Below are 20,353 nucleotides of genomic sequence, written 5' to 3' on the forward strand. Positions count from 1 at the left end.
ACTTTACCAATTCACTGTATTTACCCCCATGGCATATAACTTCCGAGTCAACTATGCAAAATTACCTATAAGCACAAAACTGTTTCATGAGGCTACATAGTGCAATGTGAATTGAAAGGGAAGGGAAGAAGCTGCACATATATTTTGAACCATGAGATCTGCAGACAGCTTATTCTGAAACTACATTTCACACCAAAGTCTATTGGAACCATCCCAGAGACTCTTGATTAAACTGAAGTATATGGATTTCTCTGATTTATTCCATCAACTTTTGCAGAGGAAATGTCGAGCATTTCAGAGTCCTCACTTGTGGGGAATCCTAGGCCTGTAGATGCATGTGGCCTACAACTGGTTACCACGCAGTCTCTTCCTAGCTGATTCATCCCTTCCCCTCCTTGCTGCTCATATAACAGCTCTGTGTGCTACTTAGCTGTTCCTGGTGCCAATAGGGAAAGCCACGCTGAAGTCTCAACAAGCCAGGATGGGGAGTCTAAAGCTCTCTATCCCCCCACACTAAGATGGGGTGTGTATGAATGGTGACTTTGAGGAGAAGATGGCATGAGCATGGAGTCCAGCAGCAACCAGGGCACCAAGTTGGAATCTAGTGAACAGGATTATACTAGATCAAATCTAGTAGGTTGCAGCACACTGAACCAAATGCCATGACACGAGGGGCCATAGAATTGAAACCAGGACCTCATAGGCAGCTTCTCCTGTGCTTGGATAATTGTGCTTCCCACACTACCTTGCCAGTCCAATGCAGAATTGCCTTTCTTCTGGCCACAGGATTGGCCCTTTAGAGATTCTAGTTCTTCAAAAGGGAGCAGAGCCTGGCAGTGGCAGACTGGAGATAGAGGCTCAAAAAATCTCAGTTAATGCCCAACTCTTTCTGGGATAAGTTACTTTCTAGGAGCTTGTGGTGCTGCGGGTTCCTCCCCAGAGTGCTCCAATACCAGGAGCAGCCCAAGATATTTTGCTACCTGATGCAAACTAGAAAATTGTGTCCCCATGTTGTTTGTTAAGGGTGTTAGATGAGAATGTGGATCGGGAATATCGGGCTCGGGAATCAAATACAGCCCTCCAGGCTGCTCTCTTGGGGCTCAAACCACAAACACCCCCATCCTGATTAGCACTCTCCTTGAGTGTTTTTGACTGTTTGAAACATGTCTTTGGAAAGAGAGAAAGTTCGGTGGTGGTGGGAGGGTGCTCATCTCTCCCCCCCCTTCCTTGCCTCCCCCAAAGCCTCCTCTTTCCATTCTGCAGCGCTCCCCCACTTTTGCACCATGGCTTACTAGCTGGAGACTGAAGCTGCTCTCTTGCAAAACTTGAAGCTTGCCCACCAGGAGATAGCTGCGCACACAGTACTACAACCGCTAGTTCCTTTTAATATGTACTACTGGCAAGCAAGAGGGACGCGGGTGGCGCTGTGGGTAAAACCTCAGTGCCTAGGACTTGCTGATCGTATGGTCGGCGGTTTGAATCCCCGCGGCGGGGTGAGCTCCCGTCGTTCGGTCCCAGCTCCTGCCCACCTAGCAGTTCGAAAGCACCCTTAAGTGCAAGTAGATAAATAGGTACCACTTTATAGCGGGAAGGTAAACGGCGTTTCCGTGTGCTGCGCTGGTGCCGGCTCGCCAGAGCAGCTTCGTCACGCTGGCCATGTGACCCGGAAGTGTCTTAGGACGGCGCCGGCTCACGGCCTCTTGAGCGAGATGAGTGCGCAACCCTAGAGTCGGACACGACTGGCCCGTACGGGCAGGGGTACCTTTACCTTTACCTTTTACTGGCAAGCAAGGTGTCCATCGCCTTATACTTATGAAGCAGGTTCTTCTTGCCAAAGTGTAGAACCTTACATTTGTCCCTATTGAAATTAAGTAAGTTGGGGCCCAGTTATCCAATCTGTTAAGGTCATATTGAATCCCAATTCTGTCTTCTGCAGCATTAGCTACCCCTCCCAGCTTGGTGTCAGCTGCAAATGACGTAAACTAGCTTAGTTTTAGTGGAATGATCACTAGCTAGCCAATTGAATTAAAACCAAACACTGCATTCTGGACTAGGGACAGGAACAAAATTCAATTTGCACTTCTTTGAATTTTGTTATGCAAAATTTGAGCTCAAAAATACTTTTAATATAAGGGAGAGTACAGTGGTACCTTGGGTTAAGAACTTAATTCGTTCTGGAGGTCCGTTCTTAACCTGAAACTGTTCTTAACCTGAAGCACCACATTAGCTAATGGGGCCTCCCGCTGCCACTGCACCACCGTCGCGTGATTTCTGTTCTCATCCTGAAGCAAAGTTCTTAACCCAAGGTACTATTTCTGGGTTAGCGGAGTCTGTAACCTGAAGCTTCTGTAACCTGAAGCACCTGTAACCCGAGGTACCACTGTACACCTAAAATGTATATGTCAGAAAATATAGCATACAAAAATGCATTATATTAGAGATGATTGCAAAAATGTTTATATTTGGCAAAATTGCATGCAAAATTTAGCATTTTAGGACAAATTTACAATTTTCGTAAGGACCTTTTAATTAAAAAAAACAGAATAAAACCACTGATGTGGAATGAATTTAAGACTGGGAAAATGAGAAATTGAGAGATGCCAGAATTGACAGGTTCATCCATTCGTAATGCAGCATCTCCACATATTATCTCCCTTGCCCCTCCCAAAATTTCTCTGCACGTCTGAAACAAATTCACAAATATTATTTACATTTGCTAAATTACAAATCATTGTGCTAAACTTATAGAAAGAAACAATTTGTAAAATATACAAAGATTCTTCTGAACATACTAGTATTGTTGATAGCTGGCCATGGTACAGTAGCAGTGCTAGCTGGCAATTATGATATGAATGAAGGATTAAAATTTTTTTTATCTTAAATGCCTTCGTGTTATTTGTAAATACAGGCATGTAAAAATTCTCATATCTTCTATGGTTTTTATTACAGTCCTTTTTACATGTTGTTTGTACGGTTTCCCTTTCTGGACTTTTGGTTTGTTTTAGTTCTCTACTTAAATTGGTAAGATATAACAGGAATTTAGATTTCTTGAGCTGTATTGGAAACTCTGGGACTTGTATTACCTCACAGAACGTAGAAATTGAATTGAAGCTCTGTTATTAAACCAGGTTGTAGCAACAGACCCAGGAGTTAGTGGCTCAATTTTCTACTTCTCTGAATCAAATTTTCCCTTGAATCAGTGTGTGCAATTTTGAGGATGGCGGCGAGGGCCCCTTCAGAATGGGTAAATATTTGGTTCGCTGGGTCTGATCAGCAGGTAAAGCCTGCAGGGAGCTTGTTTATCCAGCAGAACGATCTCATTATGAGGACAGTGATATACTGTGGTTTACTTCATCCACAAAAGCTATTCAAGGAAACAACTGGGTAAATGATATTCATCTTATTCCCTACATTGTGCTATTATCAGGTGCAATAACTGTTTGCAGCTTAAAACAGAGATTAGGTACTTCAGCCACTTCATTGAAAGGATCTCTGAAGTTTCATTTTTTAAAATAATTCAAGTGTTTCCTCAATTATAAAAGTAAGAAGGAAGTATGATTGGTAGTAGGAAGGTGTGGTAATGGAAATTTAGACAGAGGGAAGTTTGAGCCTAGTGAATCTATCAGTTCATCATCACTGCAACAATTTATTCCACAGATGGGACTGAAGAAGGGGAAATGGTTAGATAAAAAGAAGTTGATAAGTGTAGTGAACAATATAGTAATAGGACAAATTGTTCTTTTTTACAATTTCTAGCCACCTGACTTGCAAGTTTACTGCTCATGTGTATTATTTGCTTTTTAATCTAAGTCATTAATGAAGATTTCGAACATGACCAGACATAGCAACCACTACAACAAAATATAAATAGATCCTGTTTTTAGTTTTTTGCTAATCCATTCATTATTATCCTTTGAATGTTTATTCCCCCAACCACTGCTGCATCTGCATTTATCTGGAATGGGCTTTTAGAAAAATTTTTCTCAAGTATAGTGCATATGCATGGCTACATGTAACCCATATTAATAATACATTTTAGCCACCTATTTCTATATACAGTTCTCATGGTTTATAGTCTTCATAGGTACCACAGTGACCTTGATTATAATAAGTTTGGCAGGCAATTACAGATTTTTTTCATTCATTCAGTTCTGGGTGGGTAATAAGTTAAAACATAAATATGGTGAATTTACATAAATGAAAGTGGTAATGAGTAGCAAAATGCTGAAATAACCACCACTGGTAGCACCTGTCTCTGATCACTAGCCTAAATTTAAAAAAATAAAAATAAGAACACTTTTTTGAGAAATGTGTGTACTTTGGTGCATGTCTAGGGGATGACAGAAAAGGACTAGAAAGAACCAGATACAGGAACATGAGCAGTTGGCTGATAATCCATATTGCAGGCAAGCAATGAAGACTTGATAAAACATTACACTTGAAAAGTGATTGTCATTTGGAACCAAGCTTTAGCCTACAAGCTTTAGCTGTTGAAAAGATTTCATTTCAACCCTGATACAGTGCTTCAGGAAACAGAGCAGTTTGCTTTAGATTAATCTAGAAGCTTCAATTTGGCTCAGGTTCAAATTCAAATCATTATTCAGTACAGTGGTACCTCTAGTTAAGTACTTAATTCGTTCCGGAGGTCCATTCTTAACCTGAAACTGTTCTTAACCTGAATATCACTTTAGCTAATGGGGCCTCCCGCTGCCACCGCGCCGCTGGAGCACAATTTCTGTTGTTATCCTGAAGCAAAGTTCTTAACCTGAAGCACTATTTCTGGGTTAGCGGAGTCTGTAACCTGAAGTGTATGTAGCCTGAGGTACCACTGTATATCCAAAACTTTCTGCCTTTCCTTTTGCTATTATTGGGGACATTTAAGCACAGCTATAACTCCCCACCCCCTTTTGACATAATTGGATAGATTTACAAGCACAGTAGTCCTCCAAGAGTGGTTAAGGTCAGCCAATTTTCACATGAAGAGTCTGGGATTTGTGTTCTTCCTCACCTTTCAAGTTTTTATTTTATTTTTAAAAGCAGAAGTGGGTGAAATTTGCAAGGTCGGCAGCTCCTTTTAAGGGGATAAATCCTGCAAAATTTTAGATAAATAACAACAGGGTTTTTCTTGCGGTGACAAAAAATGATTTGACAAGAGTGGATGTCTAGGCATATGACACAGAAGTAGAAAGATTTGAACATTCAGCATTTTTTCAGCAAGTACCACTAGCAGAATTAGTAAATAGCACCAAAAGCAAGAATAAGGTGATATATTACTGCAAAATCCCTCCCCCTAAAGCACTGTGATTGGAGAGCCCTCGCATATTAAAAATCAGGCCAAAGAGTTACCCCTTTGCCCTCTCTCTATCCTAGAGTATATATCTTATACTGAAAGCTTGGAGAGCCATGTTTCATATTTTTTTTGCAGACATACTGTACTGTTATTGCTTTTTAATGTCAGAATTCTGGTTTTTACTTCTTTGGAAGGACCTTTAGTTCAGAAGTCCCAAATCCTTCAGAAACAGCCTGATTTGGTTTCAGATATGGAATCTGCCCAAATCTGATGCACACCCCTATTGAGAATACTGAAGCATCTCCCAGAGATAAGCAGAGAGAATGGGATTTCAATTAAAAACACAGGAGAACAGATATAACTGTCTGCTGCTTTTTCAGCTTATTTTTGTGCAGGAATAACTTTCCCTGCTCTCTGCTTGCAACTCCAGATGAAAATTACATTGCCCAGGCAAGCGCATTATGTGACCCATGAGAGCAGCAAAATAACCAGACTGTACAATGGTGGTGGGATAAAATCAGGCCAATTCTTTACTGACAGCAGCAGGCAGGGCAAGCAAGTTTTCACTGGGTGACCCAGGTGCAGATTCTAGCCAGGCAGATATCCCAACCTAAGCTTGGGAGTGCTGTGGTCAATCCTCCCCTCAGACCCCTTATGGGGGCCTCCTATACTATGTTGATCCTGCCCAATGCCATTTCCACCCTCAAGAAACAACTACTTTGCCTAACAAAGGAAGGTCATAATTTCATTGATGGAAAGGCAAAATACCCTCAACCAAGTGCCAATCAGGTTGAAAGAAAAAAACCATTTCTGGTCCTGTTAACCAGCAACCCAAAATTGTTCAGTGAAGGCTCCAAGCTGAAGATGAACAGGAAGCTGTTCCAGGGGAAACTGACTCATATAGGCTTTTCCCTCCTCTTTGCAAGGACTCATGGGACAGCTTTTTCCCCACGAGCCCATCGCACGGACAAGATACTGGGCAAAACCACCAGGGAAAGGCATCCCACACTTTTGGGGCACGGAATGAGGCTTCTAAGGAGAAACTTAAATATAGACAAATAATGAAATGATAAAAAAAAATGTTCAGCAAAATCTCTATCCTGTGTTTTTTCCCTTCAATCTTATCTTCTTGGCAGAGATTCAGAATTTAGAACAGGTAAATGTTAGCTACATATGTCTACTACATTTGATGTATGTAATGTATTGCCAGGTTCATAGTAGTAGAAAAAGACAGTGGTGCCTCTTGATCAGACAAGGTCTCAGGACTGACCTGGAATTATCAAGGACTGGCAGGATCCAATCATGGTTTGAAAATGTGGGGTAGCTGGGAAGCCTTCTTAGCGATTACATTTCTCTAGAAGCCGCACCTCTATCCCTCACTAGCTCAGCAGGAATGAGTTTCGGTTTGTGTGCCTAAGATTATGGATTCAGTGTTTAACACTAAGTGTAAGGTACTTTTGATGAGACTTTTGCTATTTCTCCAAACTTGGATTCCTGATACAGTATTGCTATTATGATGATAATATTCTCTGTATTTTAGCTTTTGATATTCTGAATTTGTTGCAGTTGCAACAAGCCAACCATCATAAGATTTAAAAATATTTCGCATTTCCCAGGACTCATTTGAATACTCCTTTATAGTATGTATTTTTTGAAATTTAAAAGCATGGTGAACTCATTGAACAGATTGGAAGCAAAGTGGTTTCCAACATAATAAATATGCAGATGTGGATTTTAAGTGGCACAAATAAATGGATAATCATTGAGTGTTACAGCATGATATATTATCAGCTGAGCTAACTGAAGTCTAACAGTTCTGCATAACCAAACTTCTGTTAATCATAAATGAAAATGGATAATGGATAATAAATTCTTCCATATTTCTGAACTATGTAATTGAGGACTTAGAGACTACCTGTATAACTAGGGGACAATGTTCATGCTCCTTCTGCTTATGACACAAAATGTTTTCCTGCCATGTCTATGTATAATTTATGCAAGTGTTTCATCCAAAACACTTGTATGTAGCTACAAAGTGGGATAGGGAATGGGGTGAAAAATTGAGTTAATCATGAACTGTTATATGTGTTTTGAACCCGTCATCATATACACTTCATGAACAAAAGGCACATATAGATAGCTCTTTATGTATACAAGCTTCACTTTCCTAAGAACAGAGCTATCACAGCTGTTGTAGCCATCTAATGACCACTGTTCCAAAGACAAGCGTAGCCTCATGGGCCAATTTTTAGAGGTTGGCAGGGTCACCCACCTGTCAGCCACATGACACCATTATAATACTGCATGATTGACAGGTGGGCAGCCCCACTGACTTCTCCAAATCCCTTGTGAAGGGGCTTCCATGCGCTGGACAGCCAGCTGGCAGTCACACCCTTGGGGACCTGCAACAGCTTCTAAGCCTTCTTGCTGTTAATATAGCCCCTGTACTCCCATGTCAGCCTCCAGAGCCTCAAATAGGAGAGGGGAAGCTGTCTTATAAAAAAAAGTGTTATTTGCAGGCCCACCCCCTCTGCTATTTAACATTGCTGATTAGTTGGTCTTCTTTTTAGAAGTCCATGCAGATCAGCTAAGGAGGAAATTATTACCCTCTCTCCAGTCATCAAATGGTCAAATGTTGGCTTCCACTCACTTCAGGACTGTATCTATTTTTTTCCTCTTCTTTGCCACTACCAAAATCAGAAGGATCTTGCAGGGGGCTTGTGGGGGATGCGGAAGAAATCAGGCCTCCAAATTTAGAGTTAGGCTTGCCCCAAGCTTTCAAGGAGAGAAACTCAGAATTGCATATTCAGCTCTGGCTGGCTGTAAGCAAGACGGGATTCTAGAATATTGTCCTCCCCTTTCATATCATTATAAATAAGTAGATTAAATGGAAAGTGGTGCTCCTCAGAGTAAATAACCTGTTCTATCTCACAGGATCAGATTAGATTAGATAGTTTTAGCAGTTATAATCTTTATAAGTGTGTGTGTGGATGATTTTGTTTAACTCCTAGTAATTTTAAATACAGAAAAGTCAGATATTTCCAGTAAATTTGCTGTAGAATACCCAGTCATAATGACCTGAATAATTTATCTTGACATTTTGTTCTGCTGTGCAATTAGGCTTAACATTAATACCTCGCCTCACCCTAACTTAGGATCTAACCTAAACTTTCCAGTTTGCAGCCATTAACTTGCCACGTTTTTTAAAAGATGGGATAATTCCCTTCTTTCATTTCTGTTATTAACTTGAAGATATTTGATTAATGCTGTTCAGTGATTATGACACCCTCTGGGCTAGATGGACTCTGTTGCACATATTTCAATCAAATATTTTGTGATAATTCAGCCTAAGGATATAGTGAAGAGAAAGGATAATTTCTTACTTATCACTTAAATTATCCAGTTGGTTGATGAGATTTGCTGATTGTCCCACACTGTGGAAAATATGGCACCAATAGGGAAAGCAATTTTTGTGGTCAGTCTTGGCTGCATATTCAGTGAAACCAATCTAAAGTATTTTGCTTTGAATCAGTAACTCTGGCATGACAACTTCAAAGAAGTACGATTACAAATTAAGTAGGAACTGTGCTGTATATTCAGCAGTATACCACATAATTGTCTTTTCTTCTTCTTTTCTCTTTTAGCGGATGGATGTACTGACTGGTCAGTGGATTACAAGAAGTATCAAGTCTTAGTGGGAGAACCTGTTCGTATAAAGTGTGCATTGTTTTATGGATATATAAGAGCAAATTACACCCTAGCACAAAGTGCTGGACTCAGTTTAATGTGGTACAAAAGCTCTGGACCTGGAGATTTTGAGGAGCCTATAGCTTTTGATGGAACTAGAATGAGCAAAGAGGAAGATGCCATTTGGTTTCGTCCAACAGTGCCCCAAGACAGTGGGCTTTATGCATGTGTCATAAGGTATGTGGTTTACATTTTTCAACAAGTCGCAAAGGAAAGCTATATAAACATTTCTTTGTCTTTACAGCACCTGATGAATCTTATATTATCATTGAACCATGATCTTTACCTCTTCAGTATATTTACATTTATTTGCTTTATAATAGAAAATAATGTTATTAATATATGTAGACCTTGGATGAGTTTGCTTCAAATATACCATCTTTGACATGTCATCATTTGGGATAGACATAAAAGTCCTATCTATGACTTTGCTGTTCCCTGAGAAAGAAAATATTGCTTATTGGAAGCGTTAAGATTAGCTAGGGATGGAAGAGAAATTCAATTCAGTATGTGTTCAAAGCCAAATCTATCAAATTCACACTTTCTGAAACTATATGCAAACATAAACACACCTATCCATATTTTGCAATGCATTTCTGCAACCATGTATTAGGTGAAAGCTGTGCATAATAATTAAGATATTAGTGAAAATAACATACAAAAATGCACTACATTGGATAAATTTCAAAAATGTGCGCATTAGTTAAAACTGCATATATCAATGTGTTTATTAGGGAGGGAAATCACACTAAAATGCTGATGGATTTTTTAATACAGCAAATTGCTATAAAATGTGAAAAACTGAATGGAGAATTAGAAAAATGAAAGACCGAGGGAACTGAAATTGACAGATCCTTGCATTCCCTAAGACAAGGAAATCCAGTCTTCCCTCCTCCCCCGGATTTTTGTTGTTGTTTGAAATCTGCAGAGTTTTCTACATGATGGAAATATGAATTACTAGAATATATATAGAAATGATTGCTGAAGGAAGAGCTGGTTGAACAAAAACAGTTTCTTTAACTTGCACCGTTTTATAGCCATCTTTCAGTTGCATTCTGCAATGGGACTGAGATTATCTCAGCGCCTTCTTAAATGATGCATACATGGACACAAGCAGCTCCCATACAGCGCATCATTTCTCACAGTTCTTGCTTTTGAAATGCATATTCTGCTTTTCCACTTCTTTCTGCATCGCTAAAGTGATTCATACTGAGATATATTTTCCTGCCCATGGAGAAACCAGAAACCATCTGGGCTCCAACTCAGATTTTGAAAATTACCAGAGAATATAGAATTAAATTTAGAGATAGGTTAAATGATGCACATAGAAAATGCAGGAAAAGCCTTGCAGAGAAAATGCACAGTTTATTGCTAAATGGGTTGTAACATTTTGCTTATTGCCCTTTGCAGAAAGACTGTAAAAGCTCTGATAGCTCTTCATTGACACATATCTGTAGATATGACTCAGTTACCTGCATACTGCAAGATCCATAATAAATTACACTCCTGAAAGTGTGACTGGGAAGAAAGTACACCTGTTATAAAGATTGTCTGACTTCATAACCAGGAGTGAGAAAACCCAGAAGTGGACTGTGCAGTCTTTGTCATCTTTAGTCCTTGATACTTCTTATTGAAATGATTGCAATAGCTTCCTATTTTCTGCAGATTTCCATCTAGTCTTACCTCATTATGCACTCCATTCTCAACAATAAGTATTTTTCCTTATTATTATTATATCCACTTTCAGAAAGGAAGTACAACACATGAAGAGGCTTTAAAGGTCAATAATTGCTTAGACTCAAGGACATGTTCTTAATGGTGTCCTACAGTAAAAGAACCATATTTACAGTGAATTTATACAGTTTATTTGTCAATTCACAATTTGTTCCCTCTGCTGAAAGTGCTGACAATTTTGACCATTTATTTAAACAATCTATAATCATTATAGATAAATGCTGAGCTTTTTAATTCCCCATTGTGAACCATAAAAAGCATCATGCTTCTTCATCTGGTTGTGAACTGCCATGTTATTGATTGTTGGATTTCAAAACATAATTAAGAATATTAGCATGATATGTGAACTATATTTAGTAGTAATAGACATGAATATACTGACTTGTGGGCTTCTCGAAAAGCTTAAGCCGTCTGTATATTCTAAGAGTCTGGATTCTTTAAGTGTTAGCAAATGGTTATTGCATAAGCTATTGTGGATTGCAATTTATCAAAAGCATTAAAGTGTTGTCCTAAGTTACAGGTGTATATCATGGTTGTGGGGGGATTGTAAGGAGTGATGTCAGAGGTAATAAAATGCAGGAAAAAATGCAGGACACTGATAAGTTCATAATTTTCCATGATAATCCATGAAACAGTTGTTGATAACAAATGCATCCTCGCATAGGTAAGGCAATATCACATAGACTGATAGATGATAGATAGATGATAGAAAGACAGAAAGACAGATAGATAGATGATAGATAGATAGGTAGATAGATAGATGATAGATAGATAGGTAGATAGATAGATGATATAGATAGATGATATAGATAGATAGATGATAGATAGATGATAGATAGATAGATAGATAGATAGATAGATAGATAGATAGATACTCTGTTTTGGCTCTTCCCTATATCTGTATCTCTGATGTGTGGTCTGCTGTTGCTGGTGAGTAGCTGTTTTAGTTAGGAGAGAAACTGTCTATAAGCAAGTGCCGGCCTACCACCCAAGGCCCATGGAAAGTGTCTTTGTCCAGTATTGGTTACAGATAATTGATGATACATTTGAGCGGTTTCAGCTGAGAGCTATAAATGACATGTTCTATCATTCTTCTAGGGTTGTTCTAGTAGATTATTCCTGAGTACAGTCAGGGTTTCTTTTTTTTAATTGTTTTTCCACTCCCACTTCATTGGGTGAATATTGTAGTTTGAAGAGTGCCTGTTTGGAATTCTTAAATTGTGAATAGATCCATTGTATCAATGGATTTTGTGGTGTGTTCTGGCTGGAAGCTCGAAACATTTATGGATGTGTACAGTCCAGAAGCAGTTGGTGGGGCGCTGCTGCTTACTTGATCTCTCGTCATAGTCATCACTCTGGCGTACTGGGAGGGGCGAGTCAGCAACATGATTGGCACAGTGTGAACACACTGGTACAGCCAATTCAGTGCTGCTGCTCGTATGCGTGCACTACGCCAATCTCAATGCCCATCATGCTCCTGGTTTCCCATATAAGATTATGCTTACATGCCCAACACAGGATGAGATAACACAGTAGGATTTAGGTCCCATTTATTTTCTCCTACCTTTTCAGCCATCCTTATTTACTTGGTATGCTGAGTACCTGTGGAATCATTTGGCTCTTGTTGAGGGAAACAGATGAAAGGACCAGAGTCAAAAGAGGCAGGGAAAGATTTGGCTTATGAACCTGCCACTTAAGTGAGAAATGTAAAGATACAGGATCAATCTCCAAGTTGTAACCTGGCAATCTGTGTCAAAATGCCTTCAGATAAAGCTGTATTTGTGGTAGCATTAACCCCCATTCTCTCATATGAGTGGAGGTATGAATGCCATTCCAGGTGTGTAATAAAAAGACAGAATTCTAATAAAAGAAGACAGTATTGGTACAATCCCAGCCTTCTTTGTTGTAAATGCTGTAAAAAGCATTCTACCGGACAACAGATCTGGGATTTACCATGGGGAATGAATACTAACATTCAGCAGCCAGGAAACAGCATTACCACAGCTGTAACTTTTTCTTATAACCCTAAGAGCATTGACATTGAGGAGATTGCTAGGGGTTCACATTAAATATAAAGCCCATTTACTTTTATGAACCTTTTCACTATGTGGGATAAACTGGTTTTCATTTACAGAAATTTGTCTGCATCACTAGATTGGTCACTGAAAAAATTGAAGGAGACCATTACTGAATGTAAAGACTTGCATTAGACACACTGATGCATTTAACTATTGTTTGACTAAGGTATTGTATAATGAATGTATTTTTATAGGAATTCTGCTTAGACAACCTTTATGTTTTTAGAGTGGCTCTAGCATGGTATTAGGTTTCAAATTCAAACTTTTTCCTGTTCAGTCTCAATTTAATGACTCATCAGTCTTCAGATTCTATGGGAGAATATAGTTTACTGTAGCCAGCTACAACTCCCCATAAAATGATTATGCTTAATGGATACTCATGCTTGATGTAGGGCTTCTTACAATGTATAGGAGCATATAGGAGTTTTATTATAACATGTGTTATAATGTCTTATAAAAACCATCAAGCCTGCAGTTTTTTCATATGTAACCATGGGACCTAAGCTAATTACAACAGCATTCTATGCTAAGCAGGTGGGACAACCACTTTGCTGACAATCATCTGGAGCGCTCTTATACCTAGCTAAAAAACCAGGTATTTAGGATTTCATCAATATAGGGATGTAAAAAATGCCTTTGGGTAATGGATATGGCCAAATCTTGTTTATTTTTATGCTGATTCATAACCTCTCTAAATCATATATTGTAGCCTTAGTTGTTGATACAGATGCATCAGCTTGTCTTCCTCCTGTACCAATATGATTTTCTGGGTCAGTATGTAATATTCTTGGTCACACAACAGTGAGCTAGTTCAAGAGTAACCTAAGAGAATATAAAAGGAACCTGGCTGAGACAGATCAAAAGCACCATCAAGTCCAGCATCCTTCTTTCACAGTGACTAATCAGTTGTTTAGGAAACCCACAAACAAAACATAAGTGCTGTAGCACTCTGTCACTCATATTCCCCAGCAACTGAGGCATATCCACTCTGATACCAAGTGGTAGTACATATCATGAGTAGAAGCCATTGATACCCTTAGCTGTCCTGAATTTGTCTAATTCCTTCTTAAAGCCAAGTTGGTGGCCATCGCTGCATCTTGTGGGAGTGAAATGCTGTGTGAAGAAGTGCATCCATTTGGTCTGTCCTAAATTTCCCAACATTTAGCTTCTTCTTTTTTCAAAACTTAAAGCTAGTAATAAGAGCTGTTCAGCAGTGGAGCAGACTCCCTCAGAGGGTGGCGGACTTTTCTTTCCTTGGTGCTTTTTAAGCAGAGGTTGGATGTCCATCTGTCATGGATGCTTTAGTTGAGATTCCTGCAGGTGGTTAGAAGAGATGACCGTTCCAATTGTACGATTCTGTGATGCTATGAGTCAGACGTCACAGAAATGTGTTATTGAGTTACTTGTCTGAACTTAATAACTACTAAAACGTAATGTTCAACAGTTCTTCCTTCAGATGTCTCATTAAAATTTATTGTGAATCATTCTTCCCACTTTGAAAATGAGTGTGAAGTTCAAACCGGAAATGTAAAAGTTGTCCAAAACTTAATATCAGTTTTTGTTCTTATGTCTCATGCTCCAGTGACATATTATATGACATTGTGCTTTATATCTTTCCTGTCATTTTTTAGAATTGTGTGGTGTTTAAACTTAGGTCTAAATATATAACATACAATGGTGTCAGTAATATGCTGACTAATGTTCATTCTACTATCTCATATATCAAGGAGATGATACAATGCAGAGGTCAGTTCTAGGTAACTTTTTAAGGGGTGGGAGCGGACCAGAGTGAAGACATTGCTCTGAGGGGGTCTTGGAGCCTGATGTGATGGGCTGCAACTGCTGCCCACCCCTGACTGGGTAACCGACCATTGTTGCACATCTTTCAGGTCCTCTTTAAAATGGATTCAGCTTTTGATCTGAAACTGAAACTTGAATATGCGTATCAGATTTCGTTTTGATATTTCAGTGGTCATTGGAGCTATCACATTTAGCAAGATAAAATAACAAATCTACAAGCAAACAAAATGCCAAATTTTTGTTAACCCATAGGTCTTACATTATTCTGCCAAATATACAACAGACATTAAGCTTCTAAGAAAGCATCTTCAAGGCAACTTTAGAGATGCAGCCTAATGAACTGTGACTATTATAATCAACACTTTCTTGCTTAGATTCAAAATTAGGCCTTCTGTTCTGCATCTCAAAAATGTTCAACTTCAGATTTTGTATGCTGTTTTAAAAAACAAACTATAAACAGGGTGGCAGAGATATGATGGAAGTCATACGTTTCCCAGCCAGTTTTTATCAAACTCATAGGACTTGGATATATTTGAGTCTGTACCCCCCCCCCCTTATGCTTAACCAAGCATGAATGTGAAATTTTAAAGGATCACTTAACTGAATGCATGCTCCTGGGCAAGAATGCCTCTGGAGTAGAGAAGAACTTTAAAGGGTGAAGAAGACTGTAGCTGTCTAGTTACACAACACTTGTTTTATGAACATCCTTGTCTCATTGAATATTGCTTTACAGTTGTGCTATTTCTACAGAGGAATTTGTAAGTCGGGGTCTTAAGGAAAGCCACTGCCTTCATTTTCATTTATATCAAAATGGTATTTAAGGACCATCAGCAAGGTAAGTCCCAAATGAGCAGTGAAGCACTGTTGTCATGACAAAGCAACAGGAACAGCAAGAAGACTTTTAGCAAGGAGTGGGAAGGTGGGTCATGCATAGAAAGTTTTAAAATGAGTGATGGGTTATGTGACTGGCTTTCGTCAGTGTTTCTGAGCTTTGGTGTCTTTTCCCCTTAGAATTATTTTAAAATGCAGGGTCTTTCTGGTTTGTTTGTTTTCTTGGGAAAGCTTAAAAAAAAACCAAGCCCAAGGAAGCTAGCAATAGCCAGCCCGCCCTGCATCTGAATTTATCCTTGTGAAGAGGTGGGGTAGTGATAGGAAGAGCTGCCTACCTTGTAGGTATCATCTTTAAGGTCTCAGTGTTCATTCTTCGTTGCTTGACATCTGCATGTGTCTGTGTGTGTATCCTTCCTCCCAAAGGAGCCCAGGGAAGCAAACATCAATGTGTTAAAACAATAGAACAACAACAAAAATAAAACATGTTTTCATCATTTAAAAACTATATAAAACCACCCAAAATATTTAAAACATCTAAAAGCATTTTAAAGCGATCACATATCCTCACAGTTATTAATTTCAAGGTTGCAATGGCTGGTGTCTGTCTGCCATCAAAGGCCTGGATAAACAGGAATGTTTTGAACTTTCTCCTAGTGGTCAGTATTGAGGACAACAGGCACACCTCACCAGGGAAGGTGTTTCACAGAGGGAGAACCACCACCAAGAGGTTGGTGTAGTTTGTTATGCCTCTTCGCTCAATTAATGTATTTGAACTACTCTGCCTATACACACAGATCTTCCTGACCGTGCTTAGAAGTTTCCTTTCCTGCTAGTGAACATGGGTTGTAGTTGTGAGTCGAGGCCCCGCTCCCCGCTTTGTGATGAAATAAGACACATGGACACAAGTAATTTAGCTTAATGGGCTAAAAAAGCCCATTATTGGCTTTATTAGTTATAGAATGTGAGTGGTATTGGCTTAGGCATTGGATCTGAACAGACTATACTTGACTCCTTCCTGCTCTGCAGGGAGTCACACAAGGGTTAACAACCTGTAGGGGGAGCTTGTTGATGCAAATCAACTGGAAGCTTTCCTCTAGAGTCACCGGAGGGTTGTGCCATTGCCCTAGCCACCACCTGGGCATCAGACAGATTCCTTTAACAGAATATCCTTCAAGGGGAGGGGTAGGTGATGGCCACAACCTCCCCTCTAACACACAACAATGTTTTCAAGCCACGAAAGTCCCTGCAGAAAGGAAGCTGCTGTAGCCGCAGAAAGAAAGCCCTTTGAAACCCTCCAAACATCAGCTGCTTAAGAGTGGGGAGGCTGCGCACAGCGAGAGCAGACAGGCTCAGGCGTTTGCCGGTTGGCACCCGCAGGATAATAATAATAATAATAATAATAATAATAATAATAATAATAATAATAATAAATTTATTATTTATACCCCGCCCATCTGGCTGGGTCCCCCCAGCCACTCTGGGCGGCTTCCAGCAAAACACTAAAATACAATAACCTATTAAACATTAAAAGCTTCCCTAAACAGGGCTGCCTAAACAGGAGGGAGCAGGAGGGAAGGTTCCAAGGATGCTGAAAGAAAAGCTCTGAACCAAGAAGCGCCTCGTGCACAGGAGATCTGAGCGAGATCTGTGCATGCAGGAAACAAACAGACTGAGCCACAGCCCCACACTCATTTAAAAGTGGCAAACAACGCACGCCCCCAGACAGCCGTATTGGCTGGCTGTGGGCATGACGCAGGTCAGGGACTATTTGTGACACAGTGGGTCATCCATGCCCACTGTGAAGCACGGGAAGCAAGACCTGCTCACAACCCCTCCCCTTGGGGAAGAGGAGAGGCTTTCCAGTGCTGTCTAACTGAGGCAGAGTGAAAACTACAAGCCCCATGTAGGCCAGCTGGAAACAATCTTTCTGACCACCCATGTCTTATGGATAAGCCCTCCAAGATACCTCTTTTCTCTGGACTATTCTCCCCGCCCTGTCCTGCCCCGCTGCCCGTCACCCCCCACCTCACAAGAGGAAGTCTGCTTGGTAATGATGTAAAATGGCAGGCTGGGAACACTGACCACCTTACTGGACTTTACTGGACTTGGATGAGTCAACTTGGATATAGCATTGGTTCCTAGATCATTCGGATATAGGGAGGAAATCAGTGTCACACAATGTCGATAATTCCATCATGGCAAGCATTTCAGTTTGACAGACTGATCAGTGCCCCTCTTCTTCCCCAGCACACTGTTCTGGGAGTTGTTCCAAGCCCCCAGAGCCCATTTGGGGGGCTTGGGGAACAGGATGAGGAGTGGGTGAAAGCTGATTTGCACAAGCGGACATCTCTGTGTAGGCTTCTGCTGTTGGGACTTATTAGTTGAATCCCACCCATTATCCTCTTTTATGATGTTTGCCCCCCGCACCTTTCCCCATAAAATATGTTGTTGTGAGTCTATACACACTAACATAGAGAGAAAGGGCAGGCAGGCAGGCACCCTTTTTCTTGAGGGGAACCTGGACTATGCACCTCAGATAATATGTTCGATTTCCTTCATGTCACACTACATTACACAGTGTTTTGCGGCTGATCCTCCAACACTCAATATGTATTTATGAATTGGTGTAGAAAAATAGCTTCAATAAAAGAAAACATAGGATTATAAGCTAGGGAATTCCTGTGATCAGAACACAAACATCTTTGCATGCATCAAGAAGACTAATACCCATTTAGATATCAAACTCTTGGTGGCAATTTGTTTTAAGCAAACATACAACAGTGTGAAGTGACTGTGACCATTAACTGAAGATGTCTCTGCATTTTCTTAATTTCTAAACCCCCTTGCTGTCTGACTACATTTTTAATACCTCTGCATTTAGAAAAGTGAGATTAACACCTTTGTTGTTGAAAGAAGAGAAAAGTAAAATAATCCTACAATTTAGAAGTACAAAAGGTTATTGTAGCTTCTACTTTGCTAATTGCAGGAATTGATTCTAAGTGAGTCATATGAAACTATTTTAAATAGGCAATTAGCAGCTTCCTTTTAAAACTACCCATCTGTTCCAAGAGGTAGAAAAAAATAAAAGAAAGAAAAAAACACGGTATCTTAAAACAGCATTACTTATTGCCATTGCAGAAACTGCTGTGATTTTAGAAAGTTTTGTTTTTAAATAACATATACTTTTTTGTTCAAAAGAAAAGTTGCCTCCTCAGGCCTAGGTGAACACATGTCTTCAAGTGGCAACATAGGTGAAACAGTGAGAGAGCCACTTCTTCCATACTTCAGCCATACTTCTGAGGGGAATTTCACAAACAGGGGACCATCTCAGAGAAGGCCTTATCTCTTATAGCCAGTGCTGGCTTCACCCAGAGGCAAGAAAAGCTTCCCCTGAAGATTTTAATATCTGCGTCAGCTGGACTGCTTTAGTCAATAAAGTTTTTCAATAATAACTATGTTAGCACCTACCTTATGGAATGCTCCCCTACCCATTGAGATCAGGCAGTCACCAACCATGTTGAAGGTACACCTGTTTACCAACCCCTCCCTACACACCTGGCTACCTTTGGGCTTCCATCTCACTCCTCCACTTGTCCAGCAGGTCTCAAATGTCTACCATCATATCTAGTTTGCATTGCCTCATGAGCCTAGCAAACTGCAGCATGACGGCAGCATTTCCTGTTTATTATTTGTGTGACAAGGTCCCCAAGCCACCCCCTAAATAATTCACAATTCACACAGAATTTTTGTTTAAGGTTTTTGGCATAATTTTGTCCACAACTTTATTAAAATACATGTGAGTGGTTGCTTAGGCATTGGTTCTGACTATCTGTCCCTGTCCAGGGACAGAACTGACTTCCGAATTCCAGTGAAAGCCAGTAAGGGAAAACAATATTGGGGAGAAAATGGAGCTGAGCCCCAGGCCCTCACCTCTCCCCGCATGCTCCCAGCGCTTGCGCGGCCTAAGCCCCAGACCAGGGATTCGGGCGAAAGCATGGCAAGCCCCTGGATTCCTTTAACGGAATTCCCTTGCAGCAGCACCATTGGAGGGGCAGGCACTGCCAACCACATCCCCTCTACCAACCAAAAATTAACCAATGCCTAACCGCAACCTTGCAAATTGTGACGATTTGCTACACAGTAGGCAAAAACCAAATGGCACCAGCCAATCTGCCAATGGACAAAATTCCTACCAGGCCCCTGCCCCAAAAGCAGACGACCCCATGACAGGCATAGCAATGTCAAACGCAACAGCCCTAAATTAGGGAGGGTGGACGGGCGATCGGATGCACGCAGCAAAAGAGACTGAAAAAAGCTGCATGCCAAGAATATATAACCTTCGAGCCAACCCTCTAAATGGTAACATCAAAATCTCCCCAACAACCCAAATTGGCCCAATCACAGTCATGGCCATCCAAATGGTCCCGCCCAGTAACCAAGAGGGGGTGTCCTGTTAGACCCCGCAACACGTGCTCTCCATGAAGGAGAACACGCTGTATAAGACTTTAATGTGGACATGGAACATAGTGGACTCAAGAATGAACACAGGTGAAAGGGATGCAGACCAGAAATACTTGTTCATGTCTAGTGCGAAATTTTTAAATCTTTCGAGCTGAATTCAACTAAAGAATCCTCATAGTGGAAGCCAGCACAAGGTATTTTGCTAGAACAATAGATATTTTCACCCCCTCTGCGCCTCCCAGTTGGCTCTGGGTATCAGGGGAAATCCCAGAACAATGCACAGGGGAAGGAGAGGGGAGGTCACTCCATCTGGCAAGCTACAATGCTTGAACTGACGAATTGATCTCCTTAATCCTACACTGAATTCCTAACATATTTTTTAAATGTATTATAGATTTTTATTGGAATATTT

At 40.3% G+C, this 20,353-nt stretch overlaps 1 protein-coding gene across 4 annotated transcripts in view; it reads left to right on the top strand.

Moving 5' to 3' along the window:
• Positions 1–20,353, top strand: part of IL1RAPL1 (interleukin 1 receptor accessory protein like 1) — a 636,262-nt gene that overhangs the window by 309,075 nt on the left and 306,834 nt on the right. For all 4 annotated transcript variants that reach the window (XM_083612316.1, XM_083612313.1, XM_083612315.1 and 1 more), the window contains exon 3: positions 8,935–9,214. In XM_083612316.1, coding sequence (XP_083468442.1) covers positions 8,935–9,214 — 280 coding nt within the window. The remainder of the gene's footprint in view (positions 1–8,934; positions 9,215–20,353) is intronic.

Source organism: Podarcis filfolensis (assembly GCF_964270895.1).
Source record: "Podarcis filfolensis genome assembly, chromosome: 4".
NCBI classification, from domain to species: Eukaryota; Metazoa; Chordata; class Lepidosauria; order Squamata; family Lacertidae; genus Podarcis; species Podarcis filfolensis.